The sequence below is a fragment of the Hyaena hyaena genome, unplaced genomic scaffold (assembly GCF_003009895.1).
Source record: "Hyaena hyaena isolate Hyena2069 unplaced genomic scaffold, ASM300989v1 scaffold_237, whole genome shotgun sequence".
Taxonomy (NCBI): Eukaryota; Metazoa; Chordata; class Mammalia; order Carnivora; family Hyaenidae; genus Hyaena; species Hyaena hyaena.
This window is the reverse complement of record NW_024080874.1, coordinates 1289246-1307237: the sequence shown is the minus strand read 5'-3', so window position 1 is coordinate 1307237 and position 17992 is coordinate 1289246. Positions and strand designations below refer to the sequence as shown.

The 17992-nt window shown below is 43.2% G+C and overlaps 1 protein-coding gene across 3 annotated transcripts in view; it reads right to left on the bottom strand.

The window, feature by feature from the left end:
* INPP5B (inositol polyphosphate-5-phosphatase B) overlaps positions 1-17992 on the bottom strand; it is a 49722-nt gene that overhangs the window by 16830 nt on the left and 14900 nt on the right. For all 3 annotated transcript variants that reach the window (XM_039244452.1, XM_039244453.1, XM_039244455.1), the window contains 3 exons: positions 3735-3831; positions 1843-2010; positions 600-701 (listed from right to left, as the gene is read on the bottom strand). In XM_039244452.1, the coding sequence (XP_039100383.1) occupies positions 600-701; positions 1843-2010; positions 3735-3831 (367 nt within the window). The remainder of the gene's footprint in view (positions 1-599; positions 702-1842; positions 2011-3734; positions 3832-17992) is intronic.

The following is a 17992-nucleotide window of genomic DNA, read 5'->3' as shown; positions in this document are numbered from 1 at the left end:
AGCTCAGAGCCTGGACCCTGCTTCAGATTCTGTGTCTCCCTCTCTCTCTGCCCCTCCCCCGCTCATGCTCTGTCTCTCTGTTTCAAAAATAAATAAAAACTATTAAGAACTTTTATTTAAAAAGTAAATAAAGGGGCGCCTGGGTGGCTTAGTCGGTTAAGCGTCCGACTTTCGCTTAGGTCATGATCTCGTGGTTCGTGAGTTCGAGCCCCGCATCGCGCTCTGTGCTGACTGCCAGCTCAGAGCCTGGAGCCTGTTTCAATCTGTGACTCCCTCTCTCTCTGACCCTCCCCTGCTCACGCTGTCTCTCTCTCTCTCCTAGAAATAAATAAAAACATTTAAAAAATGTTCTTAAAAAAAAAAGTAAATAAAACTTTTTAAAAATAATAATAGCATTTAAACGCCAAGCACATCACTTTAATGGTGCCAGAAATTTGTTTACCACGAGGAAGAACATCAAACAGAGAAGCAGCTGTTATTAAGCACATGCTCATTTTTCACCTGCTGCAAAAATGCAGTTATACATTCAGGTCCCTGTCCCTTCAACCCCAGTCGTACTTTCTCGAGACACAGAGACGACCAAGAAGAGAGGCACTCACCCTACACAGTACACATCTGGGGCCTCAATGCCATGGCTTAGCCAGGGCTGGAGGCATTCTTTGGGGGACTGGCCATTCACATTGTATGTTCCCACAAAAAACCTGTCAACAAAGAAAACCGATGAATCACTTGGGGAACTATGAAGGTGACAGGAGAAAGCATCCTATGCTGACTTTGCCGAGTTTCAGTCTCTTTGGAGTAGAATTCTAAGGCAAGAAACGTCACACCTAACCTAGACCAAAGACTGTGGCACCAAACGGTGACTTGCAGTCTGCCATGGTGTTTGGTGCTTTCATGAGGACTTCAAACAGGATGGGCCTACTCTGAACATTCCTGTTTAGCTTTAAAACACGTTAGAGAGCCATAATCCACAAAATGATTCTTCACCTTGTGTATGCTAGGGAACTGGGGGGGGGAAAAAAAAAAGAAGAACCTTGTTACTTTCAGAAGGAGAGCAACAGCAGTGTTCACAAGTGACTCTTTATATACCTGGCAGCGATATTACCTTGTGGTATAGTCCTAGTGCACGGATTTAAAAAGATCTGGCAGAATCTGCAACCTCTATTCAGTTCACTTCCAGTAATCCCGTCTAAAAAGATTACCAAACATTAACTTCAATTCACTAACTTCAATTTAAAGGACTTCTTCAGGGGCACCTGGCTGGCTCAGTCAGTTAAGTGTCTGACTTCAGCTCAGGTCATGATCTTGTGCTTTGTGATTTCGAGCCCCACATGGGGCTTTCCACTCTTAGCACAGAGCCTGCTTCGGACCCTCTGTCTCCTTCTCTCTCTCTGCCCCTCCCTCGAACATGTGCTCTCTCTCTCTCAAAAATAAACAAACATATAAATAAAGGACTTTCTTCATGCACATGTGCTCTCTCTCTTTCTCTCTCTCTAAAATAAAAAAATAAATGACTTTCCTCAAAGGCTAGGAATGACCAAGAGATATGCAAATTTCAGAATATCATTCCGTCTTCTGGCCCTTATATCTCTTCAAATATTGCTATAACTTTTTGCAAGTTGTGTCACTGCCGCTCTACCACACTACCACCTGCCCAGCCAGAAAAGGCACAAGAATAAATGCCTACCAATGAAGAGTGAAAGGAAATGATCATTTCGAAAATGACGGGACTCTATAGAAGGATTTGCTTCCAAATCCAGGGTATGGAGGTGGGGGAAGTGCTTACATTTCAGACAGCTGAGAGATCATCTTGCTTTGAAAACAGTCCACCCCGTTAGCTACCTGAAGTTCTGGATATAGGTATAATCCTCTTCTTTCTGCACTAGATGTGATTTCACTATTGTATCTCGCAGCCCGAACTTCTGAATTGATAAAATATGAGCCTTGTCTGATACTGTGATAGTGGAGGCACGAACCATGTCACTGATGTCAGACTTGGATTTATTCTGTCTAGAAAAACAAACAAACAGAAATTTACCATATTCTGATGAGTCTCCCCATGACAAAATATGTGAACATAAAGTTACAAGTTTCCAAAGTTAAAACAGGCCAAAGTCAAAGACAACACTATTTCTATGTGCAATTAAATAAACTTATATGTTGTTGACTGTATAGCACACCGGTCCCGAGATTTTCTGATAGAGATCTCAGATCGGGGTGGGGAGCCTTGAAGACATTCTGATTTAATCCCTTTCTTTTTCAAATAAGACAAATGAGACCTAGCATCATCAATGGTCCATCCAGTTAGATGGCCACAGAGTATGGATTACAACCCAGATTTGACAATGCTCTTTATAGACTCTAATGCTTCATGTAACGAGACTATAAAACTATCCAGATCCTTTGACTTGACAGTTCTGCTGTATCTCTATTTCACAAGAATAATCAAAAATAAAAGAACAAGAAAATCTGTATTTCCTTTTTATTTGTGCAGTTTTAACAGTCATACTAAAAATTATTCAAATGCCAACATTTAAAGTTAAGCAAAATAGGGGCACCTGGGTGGCCTTCTTCCACCCAGAAGTGGATGAGCTAAGCATCCAACTTCAGCTCAGATCATGATCTCACGGTTTATGAGTTTAAGCCCCATGTCAGGCTCCAAGTTGTCAGCACAGACCTCGGAGCCTGCTTCAGATTCTGTGTCTCCCTCTTTCTCTCTGTCCCTTCCCCACTTGTGCTCGCTCGCTCTCTCTCTCTCTCTTTCTCTCCCTCCCTCCCTCAAAAACAAACATCAAAAAAATTTTTAAGTTAAGTAAAATTTTAAATTTGACACATTCAGCTAACATAATCCTAATAACTGCACAGAAATTTTTGTTGATGATTACTTAATGAATTAAGATATACAAAGCACCCATAACTTCTGACACTAAATAAATACCACATAAATATCTGGTATTATATCAAATACATACTAATTAAAAGTGAGCTGAGAATGACAGATCTAGCTATCATTTAACGTTCAGAGATTCCAGGGCGCCTGGCTGGTTCAGTCGGTGGAGTGTACCACTCTTGATCTTGGAGTCATGAGCTCAAGACGAACGTTGGGTATAGAGATTACTTAAAAATAAATAAGTAAAACTTAAACAAAAATAAATAAAGTTCAGGGATTATTCATTGCTGCTTCAGTGCATAATTAAAATATTAACACAAATAAGCAAGTTTTTAATCTATCTTGACCAGATGATTCCAGCTATGATCAGTAGGGGGCACTGGTGTACAGGCTAAATATAATAGCACATCAGAAAAAAAGAAAAGGGAACATAAAAACGGAAAAAAGTATCTTCAGAGTCCAGAAACTCCTAAAAGATTGGTTGGGAGAAATAAAAATGTTTCTCATCTTCTACATTTCTAAGGTAGGGTTAGACTGCCAGCTTCAAACCCTAAATAGGCTACTTGCTAGGTCTGGATCTAGGGTAAATTCTATAAAGTCCCTTCTTCACCTGTTTCTGTAGCTGTAAAACAGAGAAGATAATAGAACCAATGTCTTAGGTTAAAATAAGATAATTCAGGTGAAAAGGCAGAGCAGGGCATACACAGTAAATGCTCAGGAAGTGTCCAACATCTCCTAAGCCAGCCACCCTGGGCCAACTTACATCATGCACAGTAACGGTCTCAGTTCTACAATAAGGAAAACTGTGGCCCTAAGAGGCACAAATGAAGGGAGAGTGCATTACCTTGTAAGTAAGTTGTCTGTTGTATCCTGACCCCAAGAGCTTTGGTCCACAAGCAGGCTTTTCCCATCTGACCTCGAACCATCAAAGTCAAAAACGCCTAAAGGGAGGGGGACGGAATGAAAACACACTTACATATACTTTAATATACAGATCTCCACTTCTCAAACTGTAGTCTATCAATCACTGGCTGTCCACATACTGCTTGAAAGCAGAGGAAAGGTCTATTCTGGTGTCTGAGTAAAGCTCCCAGAGCATAGAGAGAGGGAGGAAAAACCAAGCATTTCATCCAGAGATCTTTACTTCTGAAACCTAAATATCCCACTGGTCTGACTTCCTTTTCCTAGAAACGGAGTGCATTACAGAAAGAATAAAACTGAAATCTCCAGACCTAAGCTCCATCACCAGCTCTACTATTTACTGACCTCTTGACTTGGGGCAAGTCATCCAACCTCTTAATGTCAGTGATTGGACCTACCCTGCCCTTCTCACAGGTTTACTGTAGGGATCAAATAGTTGACATGTGAGTAAGAACTTTGGAACCACACAGCATACTATGAAATATACTTTACAGCATATTATGAAATATATCTCACTACCATTTACTCCAACTGGGACTTCAAGTTCAAGGAGGAAAGAGGCAAGGGTCAGAGATGTAACACTAGAAAGGATCTAATAAGTGCTCTAGAAGATGAGAAGCACTTGTCATTGTTAACAAATTCCCTCAAAAACCAAAGAGCACACCAAGAACTTTCAATAAATAAACAGATACTTGGGGACAGTTATTAAACCAAGATAAACCTGAAAAGGAAAATTAATCTTCCAACAGTTTCTTTGCCCCTTAAAAGCCCAATCTGTGAGATGCCTAGGTGTCTCAGTCGGTTAAGTGTCCAACTCTTGATCTTAGCTCAGGTCTTGTTCTCAGGGTTGTGAGTTCAAGCCCCATGTTGGGCTCTACACTGGATGTGGAGCCTACTTAAAAAATAAATAAAGATAGATAGATAGATAGATAGATAGATAGATAGATAGAAAGAAAGGAAGATAGATAGATAGATAGATAGATAGATAGATAGATAGATAGCCAGCCAAATCTCTTGTCAACAGAAAACAGCCACAGAAAGATGCTGTTTCAACACACAAGTTACAAGGAGCATTGGAGGCATGAAACATCACGAAAGAATTCTGCCCTGAAGACTATTACTAAACATGGATTTTTCAACCACGCATTTATAGAACCACAAAAATAACAAATATTGGAGTTAAACACACACACACACACACACACATACACACACATTTGAAACATGAGAAAAATTACTTTTCAATACCTCCAATCAATCAACAAGGTCTTTCAATTTTGCCTCTCAAATCAATATATTCCAATGTCTCCTTACTGGCCCATGTTACCAGTGTCTCCCATGAATGACTTCAAAAACCTGATAATAGTCTCCCGGTCTCCTTTCTCACCTCATTTCTGACCCAAAGTCTACACTGTGGCCACAGGATTATTATTATTATTTTTTTTTAAGGAAGGCTAATCACTTCACTTAAAATCTGTTAAAAGCTTTCCATTGGATAGACCCAAACCTCCCAGTATGGCTGCCAACTCTCCTTCTGGTCTGAATCCTGCCCACCTGTCCATGTGCACCTCTCACCACAGGCCTCTGGCTCCCTACCCCCTTGATAGTCACAGTCTAAGTATATTAAAGTCAATGCAGTTATATCATGATCTCATCAGAAACCCACTTCCTTCTTCCTCATTTTGCTTTACACAGCTAACGCCTACCCATCCTGGGGCCAGGGATCAGCAAACTTTTCTGCAAAAGGCAGAGTGTAAATGTCCAAGGACCTGCAGGCTCTATAGTCTCCCATCACAACTATTTGACCCTGCTGTCATAATGTAAAAGGAGCCATAAGCATGGCTCTGTTCCAATAAAACTTTATTTATAGACACTGAAATCTGAAGATTATATAAGTTTTAAATGTCACTAAAAATATTCTCTTCTAATTCTTTACAGGCATTTAAAACTATAAAAACTATTCTTAGCTCACAGGCTGTACAAAGCAGGCAGTGAGCTGGATTGGGCCCATGGACTGTACTTAGTTAGCCAAGCCCTGCTACGTATAGACCACATCTTCCAAGGTCACTTCTAAATGGTTTTTTTTTTTTTTTTTTATTTATTTCTAGGAGAGAGAGAGAGAGACAGCGTGAGCAGGGGAGGGTCAGAGAGAGAGGGAGTCACAGACTGAAACAGGCTCCAGGCTCCGAGCTGGCAGTCAGCACAGAGCCTGACGCGGGGCTCGAACCCACAAACGCGAGATCATGACCTAAGCGAAAGTCGGACGCTTAACCGACTAAGCCACCCAGGCGCCCCTCCAAGGTCACTTCTAAGACGCCGTCTCCGACTCCTCGTAGATAAGGTCAGATGCCCTTCCACTTGTGTTCCCAAAGCTCCCCATATGTCATTCATTATAGCCTCAATTGCTGTGTATTGGAACTGTCCCCCCGGTTAGACTGTGAGCTTACTGAGGACACAACTCTGATTTATTCATCACTGAATCCCCATCAGCCAGCATACTAGCCAGCACACAAGCAATTCAATCACTCAACAACTCAACAGAAAATACTGGGTGAATCCCTTATGTGTCCCTTATCCCTTATGCGTCTTATATAAATATATAACATCTAAGCTCAAGTCGGTAGTGTTCTTTTGGAAGTTTCAGGTCATCTTCCCATTGTGTTCAGCATACAACAAAAGTAAGAAAGGAAACTAGAATAGGTTGTTTCTAGACTTCTACGACCCCATGGCTAGCTAGTTATTTCTGAGAACCAAATCCACAACTGTATTCTACCTCTCTTGCCTTACTCTCATTGAACTCTAAAGCTTAGACAACCAAGATACTTGAGTTAGTGAACAGCATACGGGGGACACCTATTATAATGGCTGAAAACCAAAAAGTTTCAATACCAATTGCTGGCAAGGATGTGGAGCAACAGTAACTCTCATGCATTGATTGCGGAAATGGAAAATGGTACAGCCATTCTGCAAGCAGTTTGGTAGTTTCTTAACAAAACTAAATGCAGCCTTACCATTATGACCCAGCAATCACATACCTGGATACTTATGGATTTGAAGTTTTATGTCCATATAAAAACCTGCACATGTTTATAGCAGCTTTATTCGTCATCAAAAACTGAAAACAACCAAGACATCCTTTGATAGGTGACAGGATAAACAAACCATGATACATCTATATAATGAAATATTATTCAGCAATAAAAAATGAGTCACCAAATCACAAAAAGGCATGAATGAATGTTAAACACATACTTTAGAAGCCAATCTGAAAAGGCTACACACTGTAGGATTCCAGTTATATCATATAACGGTTAAGGCAAAAATTTAGAGGTGCTAAGTAAATCAGTGGTTGTCAAGTGTTCACTGGGTGCATAAAGATTAAGTGAGGGAAGCACAGGGGACTTTTTAGGTTAGTGAAATTATTCTTCAAGAAACTGTAATGATGGATACATGACATTCTATAGGCTCTAAAACCCATAGAACCTTATAGCACAAGAGTGAACTTTAATGTATGCAAATTTAAAACATCATTCCAGGGGCTCCTGGGTGGTGAGTGGTTGGTTAAGTGTCCAACTTTGGCTCAGGTCATGATCTCACGGTTCGTGGGTTCGAGCCCCGCATCAGGCTCTGTGCTGACAGCTAGCTCAGAGCCTGGAGCCTGTTTCAGATTCTGTATCTGCCTCTCTCTCTGATCTTCCCCTGCTCACGCTATCTCTCTCTCTCTCAGAAATAAATAAGAAACATTTTTTAAAAATTTTAAAAATCATTTCAGAGGTTAGGGGATCCTGGACCAAAAGGAGAAAATGACAAAAAAAATCTAACTTTATTACAAATGTATGAATAGCTTCAATGAAGAGGAAAGAAGAAAAAAGTGCTGACCTAAGTAACTTTGGAAATGAGTGGAACTCATGTAGTCCATTAAGACTAAAGGCAAAATGAACTGTAGGCAAGCACTAAACTCTAGCTGAAATGCTTTTTCCCACGGGGATATAGGTTAACAATTCTGAAGCCACTATGCCTGGATCCTGGAATTTAATTTAACACTTAAGAAAACAGAGAGAGGAGGGGTGCCTGGGTGGCTCAGTCAGTTGAGCATCCAACTCTTGATTTTGGCTCCGGTCATGATCTCACAGTTCATGGATTTAAGCCCCACCATGCAGACAGTGGCGGGCCTGCTTAGGATTTTCTCTCTCTCTGCCCCTCTCTCTCTCAAAATAAATAAATGAACTGAAAAAAGGAAAAAAAAAAAGAAAAGAAAAAGAAAACAGACAATGGATTGTGGAAGCTGGGTGTCTCATTGCTGGGGTAAAGAGGTTCCAGATAAACCAGGGGAAGAAGCTAGAATGACCCATGTAGTAGTGGATTAGAGCTGGAGTTATCAGCATGAGTTCATGTTTACCTAATATAGATACATATGGTTACACGTAGAAATACAGAGAGACACACATAAGTATACACACATACATTTCTTTGCTCCTTAGGCTAAGAGGGCCTAGAAGCAAGTACACACCAGTAGCAAGGACCACTCTTTAATGCCCAGACCTTGGTTTCTAATACCATTTATTCTCCAATAAAAGGAACCAGGGCTCCTTGAGATATGGTTATCTTAGGTCTGGGGTAGGAAATATACAAGATGGAGCATTTTGTAGTGCCAGAAAACAAGAAAGTACTCAAAAAAAAAAAAAAAAAATAGGGGCCCTGAGTGGCTCAGTTGGTTAAGTGTCCGACTTTGGGGGAGGTCATAATCTCATGTGTTCAAGCCCCACATCAGCTCTCTGATGTCCATGGGGAGCCCGCTTCATATCCTGTATCTCTCTCCCTCCCTCTCTCTCTCTCAAAAAAATAATAACATTTAGAAAATAAAATAAAATAAAAACACCCACAATGAGGGGAGTATGTCAAATGGACACAGGAGCCAACTAAAAGAGCTCCAATGGTCACAGCTAGAATGATGAGCAACAATACCGGGTTATAATTCAAAGTATAAAAGAAATAGCCATCAGTCCACAGCACTACAAATAGCTGAATAAACAAATAAATGGAGAAGAAAAGACCAATCTGCCTGAAGAATTCCAAATCATGTAGGTGAACACTCTACCTTCAAGGTGAAGCATGTGTCTCCACGCTCCTACTAAAACTGCTGTGTTAAGTTACTGATAAGCTTTGTGTTGCCAAATCCAGGGGTCAGTTCCCTTGTTTTCAGCTAAGCTCACTTCAGCCTTTCTGGAAGCACATGATAGGAACCAGGCCCTCCCGCCATAAACACTTCTTTAGTTTCTGAAGGCTCCTCTTTCTGAGTATCCTACCCCCGTCCGCAGGAATGAGTCCAGGCTAGGTCTTGGCATGGCAGCTTCTTCAGCTACATTCTTTCCCAGCTAGGTGATCTCAGTCTCAGAGTCTTGTTTTTTATTGAAAGTTCATTTATTATTTATTTTGAGAGGAAGGGAGGGGCTGAGAGGGAGGGAGAGAGATAATCCCAAGGAGGCTCCACAATGACAGCACAGAGCCTGATGTGGGAACCCACGAACCATGAGATCATGATGGGCCGAAGTCAGACGCTTGATGGACTGAGCCACCCAGACGCCCCCTCAGTCTCAGAGTTTTAAAAACCACCCTACATGCTGACTGCTCCCAAATTTCCTTGCTCCAACCTAGATCATTCAGCTCCTACCTAACCTGGCCTCCACATCTCTCCAGCCTCATCCACCATGCTCTGTCTCACTCAGTCGGCTTGGGCTCCACTTCCTATTCTGCTGTTCCTAGAACACGTCAAGCTCATTCCCAACTCAGAGACTTTGCTCTTGCTGGTCACTCTGCCTGGAATGCTTTTCCTTCAGATGTCCACATTACTCACTCCATTTCATTCAGGCCTCTGCTCAGACATCAGGAGGCTGATGTCTACATCAGGTTGTCGATCTACAACCCTACCACCCCACATCACTCTATTCTCTTTCTCCAGAACTTCCTAAACTTCCTCTGTTCACAGTACCCTTCCTGTCTGTGATTTTTTCAAAGAGCTTCTAGGCCAAAAGAAATAGCTAACAGAGCTGTTCAAGTAGTTAGGGCCAAATAAATTACTAAGTATTTAAGGCCTAACAACTTAAGCAGCAGTTTGAAAACTAATACACATAAATAGAAGGAAAAAAATACTATTTCTATTTTATTTTAAATAACCACAATTACCTACTGATGAGATGTGTGTGCCTGTTGGGTACCGCGCAAACTTTCAAACTTTGGAATCTGATTGGACATCACATATAACGTGCCACACTGATTTTTGCATGGAATTTTTTTTAAGTCTATTTATTTTAAGAGAGAGACACAGAGACAGAGACAGAGAATAGGGGAAGGGCAGATAGAGAGAATCCCAAGCAGGCTCTGCACTGTCAGTGCAGAGCCCAACTTACTCACAAACCATGAGATCATGGCCCGAGCTGAAGTTGGACAGTCAGTCAACTGAGCCACTCAGGCGCCCCTCCATTTTTGTTTGTTTTTACGTTTATTAATCTTGAGAGAGGGCACACACACCAAGAAAGGGAAAGAATCCCAAGCAGGCTCCATGCTGTCAGCCCAGAGCCTGATATGGGGCTTGAATTCATGAGATCATGACCTGAGCCGAAATCAAGAGTCGGTCGCTTAACCACTGAGCTCCCCAAACGCCTCTCCTTGCTTTTGATCACAGCAACCACCAAAAACCCAGCTTCACCTTCCTTTCAATACGATGTCATCAAAAGGAATGCAGCACCATCTAATGTTGAAACTGTGAACTACCTCGAGCTAAAACAGAGGTCAAGTATCCCCTGTACTGACTTTCGAACTTTCAAATGTCCCACAGCACCCGTGACTTCACTGCAGAGCCCCAGGGTACCTCGCCACACAGTTTGGGAATCCACAGTCTTGTGAAATTTTCCCTTTTAGTGCTAATACCATTTGATACTATATCTTGTAAGTACTGATCAGTTTATTGGAGGCTATTCCCACTAAACCGTAAGCTCTGGAAGGCAGGGGCTTGGTCTTTCTGCTATTTCCCAGGGACCTGGAACAGCACCTGGCGCGGAGTGTTAAATGTATGCAAGTCTCAGGAAACTGAAGTTGAAGCTAGGCTGTACCATTACCTTCCTGTGGGAGAAATTCCTTCTTCTCTTTGGGTCTTAAGTTTCTTCATTTATAAAGCAGGGACTTCAGTGTAAGTATCTCATGGGGCAAATGCAAATTACAATGAGCAAAGGCAAATTAAGGTTAGAGCTCTGTTCCTGCACGTCAGTGCTTTCTAAGGACTCAGGATCTAGGGGGTGCCTAGGAAGGGCCTTGGAAGGCCTAGTAAGTTCCTAGGAAGGGCCAGACTGAAAGAACATCTCCTGGGGACAGGTGGTTTGTCCCTATGGATTCAGCTTCCGTCCATGAGTGGGCAGCGTCCTGGAAAATCGCCTGCAGGCCTCCATCACGACGTCTGCCGCAGGAGCCAGCCCAGCGAGGACAAGAACATCTTCCCTCTGCACTCTGTGCATGGAAACTTGAAGGCGTGACCTGGGGGGATTTCCAGCCCCAGGACAGTCTTCTCGGGATCTCTTCTCCCCTGAACCTAGCACAGCAGCTGGCCGTCACAGCTCTTTACCAAATTTACCATCTCCCAGCCCCCCAGCTCCCTCTCGACCACAGCTTCCCGTTTCTTCCTCCTCTTCTGCTTCCCTACTCCCACTCTGCCCTTTTTCCAACCTCAGACTTCCAATCCTCTGTCACCCAATCTAACAGATGACATCTGGGTTTTTCCTTTCTTCCCATGCTCATTCACTAAGTCCTATAAATCCTCTCTCCTAAATATTTTTATACGTGACCCTCTTCCCTATCCCCACTGTCATGCCTTAGGTTAGGCCCTTACTATTTCTGGAAAGCACATTCAATGATCTCCCTGCCTCCATCATCGCCTCCCTTCAGTCCATTCTGCCACCGTCTAGAAGAAAACACAAATCTGAGGTCATTCCTGTGTCTTTAATCCCATAATAACTTCTTTTTTTTTAAGTTTATTTATTTGTTCTGAGAGAGAGAGTGTGTACATGCATGAGCAGGAGAGAAGCAGAAAGAGAGGGAGAGAGGGAGAGAGAGAATCCCAAGCGGTGATCCCAAATACAAACTGTGAGATCATGAGCTGAACTAAAATCAAGAGTCTTATGCTCAACCAACTGAGCCACTGAGGCACCCCTCCCACGGTAATTTCTATCACCTGTGGAATAAACCCCAAACCTATGAGTATTACACACAAGGACCTTTGTAATTAGCCCTGATCCCCTTTCCAGCCCCATCTCCCACTGCCCCCATCCAGTCACACTAAAAGGATTTCTCCTTTTATTATTATTTGTATTATTATTAATGTTTATTTATTTTTGAAGAGAGAGAGACAAAGCACAAGCAGGGGAAGGGCAAAGAGAGAGGGAGACACAGAATCTGAAGCAGGTTCAGGCTCCGAGCTGTCAGCAGAGAGCCCAACGCGGGGCTCGAATACAAATACGCTGAGATCATGACCCGAGCCAAAATCGAACACTTAACCAACTGACCCACGCAGGTGTCCCATGATTTCTCTTTATTTATTTTTATGTATTTTTTTATTTCTGAGAGAGAGATAGCATGAGCAGGGGAGGGTCAGAGAGAGAGGGAGACACAGAATCTGAAGCAGGCTCCAGGCTCTGAGCTGTCAGCAGAGACCAACACGGGGCTCAAACCCATGAACTGTGAGATCATGGCCTGAGCCGAAGTTGGATGCTTAACCGACTGAGTCACCCAGGTGCCCCCCATGATTTCTCTTTAGATGCTGCCTCCTCACCCCACCCCTGATCCTAACCACTCTTCAATCCCACCTTCAAGTGGTAGAATTCATCCTTTCAGATTCTGCTCAGCGTTCATCATCCCCTTCAAAAGGTCTTCTACTGGTCCTCTCCTTGTATCTTCACATACTAGTACTTGCCTCGATCAAGGCATTTATCATAATAGAACTGTCACTGTGTTTACCTCTTTTAGTCTTACTTCTTTAGCTAGACCACAAACTTCTTAGGAGTAGGGGCTGATGTTTTTTCCTCTGTGGCCCTGGGCTTACCGCATTTAATGGAACATATCAGGCAGTGAGCAAACGCACAGTGAACAAAGAGCCACAGGGCAGAGACCAAGCTCACTGCCATTTCTGGGTGCTTACTTGATGACCACCTTTCACACCTACAAGTGAAACCATTTCCCTGTAAGAGCCTACCTAGTAAGTAGGTCAACCATGGTAACAGCTTGGTCTGGATGCATAAAACTGCAGAAGTGTTTTGTTCTTGCAAATTCTGTGCATTGCACTGTATAGTTTACAGACTCAAAACCTTTCTCCATGCCTGGCAAAACAGACAACACCGCGCTGGAGGCTCCTTCCTTGGCCCAAGAGGCAGTAGAGCCTAAATGGATCACAATTCTGATCTTGTATGCTTATACACTTGGGGCCAACTGTGCTTTGGAATTCGGAATTTGGGGGATTTTAGAAAGCTAAAACGTGACCTATGCTGTATGTAATACAACACCCCCAGCAGAGCCGGAGGGCAACACTGAGGAATCAAACACTTTAATATTTCCACAGTGCAACTTAGCAGTAGTAAAATGTGGTGGGACAAATAAAACCTATAAATAGTCTCACGTCAGTTCAAGCAAGTCTTGCTGCCAAAGTGGGCCTGGGCCAAACTTACCAAAAAAATTTGGTTTTAGTCTTTGGAGCTTTTAGGACTTCAGAACTGCCGATAAGGGACTGAAGATGGTAGTTAAGAGCATGGCCTAGCGTCTCTACACACATCAGAAAGGACTAGAGTGTGTGTCTATGTCCATCTATAACACAAGTTTATAAATATACCGATAAATCTTACAGACACATACATACACACATTGGAAAGCCTGGAAGGGCAGAAACCAAAATGTGAACAGAAATCATTTCTCAGGGGTGGGACTTCTTTTGCTGTTTGCTTATAGGCACTTCCCAAATCAGCTACGATGTGGACTGTATTTTATATACATTTATCACAGGTTTTGAAATCAAAGACCCAGGTTCCAATTTAGACTCTGCCAGTCACTAGCTGTATGACCTTGGGCAAGTTACCTAATTTCTCTAGCTTTGGCCTCTTCCACCAACCAGAGATAACAGCATATGTGCCGTATACAACTGCTGTGTTCTTTTCCTGTGGCTAATTGGAGGCTCTCTCTCACTTCAAGGCCAAAAGGTGCTCTAGAAGCCAAACCAGACCTGTTGAAGGCCCAGATCTATAAAACAAAGACAAGAGGCAGGGTCTCTATGCCAACATCTTGTAGCCAGCCTATCACCACCTTAGGCTTGGGGCTTTTTCTAAAACATGATATCATGCAAGGAAAAAAAAATTCAAACCCAAATCCAAGTACCCTACACCTCTCTGGAGAACTGTACAAGAGCAGCAGCATTCTTTATTCTCTTCCCCCACCCCCAGGAACATTATTTCTTAATTCAGTGATTCCTTCTGTCTCCACCTATCGCTCCATTCCCCCCTGCAGGTCCCCTAGTTATTTGCAGGGACTCCCAGACTAAACCACTGCTGTCCAAGAGAACTTTCTGTAATGACCAAAAGGTTCTACAGCTTCACTGCCAGTGTCACACTGAGACACTTGAAATGTTTCTGGAGTGAATGGGAAACTGAATTTGGTATTTTATTTACCTAAATTAAATGTTTTTTTTTATTTTTTTAATGTTTTTTATTTATTTCAGAGAGAGAGAGACAGCGTGAGCAGGGGAGTGTCAAAGAGAGAGGGAGATACAGAATCCGAAGCAGGCTCCAGGCTCTGAGCTGTCAGCACAGAGCCCGATGTGGAGCTCGAACCCACGAACCATGAGATCATGACCTGAGCCACAGTTGGATGCTTAACCGACTGAGCCACGCAGGTGCCCCCTAAATTAAATGTTAGTGGCCACATGTGGCTACCACAGTGGACAGCGTCCCACTTCTCTTCTCCACAAGAATCATCGGCCACCGGGGCGCCTGGGTGGCTTAGTCGGTTAAGAGTCCGGCTTTCGCTTAGGTCATGATCTCGCGGTTCGTGGGTTCGAGCCCCGCGTCGGGCTCTGTGCTGACTGCCAGCTCAGAGCCTGGAGCCTGTTTCAGATTCTGTGTCTCCCTTTCTTTCTGACCCTCCCCTGCTCACGCTGTCTCTCTCTCTCCTAGAAATAAATAAAAAACGTTTTTAAAAAAAAAAAAAAAAAAAAAAGAATCATCGGCCACCACAGTTCACTCCAAACGGAGCTGTCCAGCTCTGCCTGGTCCACCACTGCCAACTGGAGGCATTTCCACAACAATGTGCGTGGCTGGGGCCAAGGTAAAGCTGCAGTTTGACTTGGGGCCCTCTCCCTGAGCTCCCCCTTTGTCACCTGCACCAGCCCTGTCCCCACCAGCCCAGTCTGCAACCCTGCCATCCACCCACCCCTCTAGCCCCAGGGCCCCAGGAGCTGGTCAGCCACCAATGTCTTTGTTCCCAAGGATGCCTTTCCTCAGGACATCAAGTCTCTCTGGTCACAAGAGTCTCCCGCTACAGGATCTTCCCACTTCTCACTACCCAACTTGGTCTCTGGATGCGGCCAGACTGAACTCTGATATTAGGTCTCCCTGCTCTAAAGCTTTCAGCATTGCACCGCTGCCTGCAGGTTGAGATACAAACTGGTCGAACTGGCAGATGAGGCCCTTTGCAAACTGGCTCTCCTCACTCACCTAAAAACTGCTGGATCTAAACAGACAGGTTTGCCCTGCATGCCACTCTCACCCCTGCCTCCAGGGGAAGCCCCTCCTACTTGCCACCCACCTCTCTTGCAAAGCCCAGCCTTCACTCCTTCCCCTTCTTCCCAAAGCCCCACTACCTTCCCCACACTATCCTCAGTAGTCATCCCTCCGACTTCTGAAGGCCTTCTGGTCCATATAACTGGTGTGGTACTTTTAAGAGAAATTAGTGTTTTTGGAAACAAGCGTTGGGCTTTGGAATAAAACGGATCTGGCTCTTTTACTGGCTCTGTCCATGACCTCATATGAAACCTCAAGCAAATTACTACATTTGTGTCCTCATTTGTAACATGCAGGTAATACCACAAAACTTAGAAGCCAAAAGAATAACTGAATGAAATATACTTGGGTCAAGAGCCTAGCGCAATGCCTGGTACACAGCAGACAGACAGGAACTGTTAATTCTTTACCCTCTACCACCCCCCCACCCCTCTTCCATTCTTAATCCCCTGCTGCTCTGAAAATGAAGACTGCCATTTATCAATTATCCCCTAATCACATTAGATGTTAAAACCCAGATCTGCTGGACTCCACAGTCTCCCCCTTTACAAGCTCGAGCACAAGATCTTCAAGGAAACTATCAACTCACAGAAGTAAGTAGCAAATGAATAGAAGGGTTGAGTCTGTTCGGATAACAAAGCAAAAGTACCACCATGGCGTCCACTGGGTGTGTGTGTGTGTGTGTGTGGCTGTCATTGCTGGGTGGAGATCATGTCCTACCCTTGCGGAGTATCTACTAGACAGGTCTAGGAGGATGTCCCTTCCTATCTTCTCAGTCACTGGCCTTGGCATTCCAAATCCAGCACACCAGAAGAACCTGCAAAACCATGCGAGCAGAATACCTGATGTTTCAAATTGGCTGGAGTGAGTGAGTTGGTTCAGTGCCTATCAGTGACACAGAGGGGGCCATCCCAAGGGCTCTCTCAGTCTGAGACAGGGTGACACATTACAATGAGAGATACATTCAATTCACAGGAAGATAAACAGATCCAGATCCAACTATACAGAATCCACATCAGGCTGCACTAATGACAATGATGTACTATTATCATGAATGATATTAACAGCAAATTCTTAAGGCTTACTACAGCCAGACACAGTTCTAAACACTTTACACATGTGTTTCATGGAACTTCAAAACTGTTCCATCAGGTAAGTGCTATTATTATCTGCACTTTATGGACCAGAAGGTAACTAATTTGCCCCAGGACACGCTGATAATAAATGGCACGGCCAGGATTCAAACCCAAGGCATCTGGGTCAAGAGTTTGTAGCCAATAAATGATATCAACTATCAGAAAAATGTGAGGTTCAGAAAGTATTTCTGGCAGAAGAAATAATTTCAGTACAAAGACATGGATGGCATTATGGTATCCTCAGAAAACAGTAATAATTAGGAGTATAAACAAGTAGAAAGGAAAAGTTTTGCTTGAGAAGCATTAGGAGACATGGAAGTAGAGTACAGAGATTAGGGCTCAAGCATTAGATTCAAACAGACAACTTGTGTTCTATTCTCAACTCTGTCACTGACCAGTGAATGATCACAGGCATGTTATCTACCCTCTCTGAGCCTCAATCTCTCCATCTGAGAAATGGATATCCTCTTACAGAACTTCTGTGGCATACTGTGAGCCCCATAGAACCACAGTAAGTGCTTAATAAATGGTAACTGCTAATAATAATAATAGTTTGATAGCAATATATTTTTATAAACAAGTTTTTATTTTAAAAGATTTGTTAGGGGTGCCTGATTGGCTCAGTCAGTTAAGTGTTAGACTTCAGCTCAGGTCATGATCTTGCGGTTTGTGGGTTCGAGCCCCATGTCAGGCTCTGTGTTGACAGCTCAGAGCCTAGAGCCTGCTTCAGATTCTGTGCCTCCCTCTCTCTCTGCCCCTCTTCTGCTCTCTCTCTCTCTCAAAAATAAACATTAAAAAAATGTTTTAAACAAAAGATTTTTTAGTAATAGATATATACTAGTAATATATGACCAAAATATAAGATTTTGAACACCATGTAGTTTGGATTTTACTCTATGATGAAGGGGTCCAGGGGTGCCTGGCTGGCTCATCAATAGAGCACATGACTCTTGATCTCGGAACCGTGAGAACAAGCCCCACATCAGGCGTAGAGTCTATTTTTTAAAAAGGGAGTGGGGGGAGCTAAGTATAGGGCACAATGCGAGAAACTGTGGAAAGAAGCCTATAATACAGGGCACCGCATTACAAACAGTTGTCAGCCTGGCCAGCATCCCAAATAGTTCTGTTACTTTCTCTTTTTTTTATTTTTTTATTTTTTTTAAAGTTTATTTACTATTGAGACAGGGAGTAACAGAGCATGAGTGGGGGAGGGACAGAGAGAGAGGGAGACACAGAAT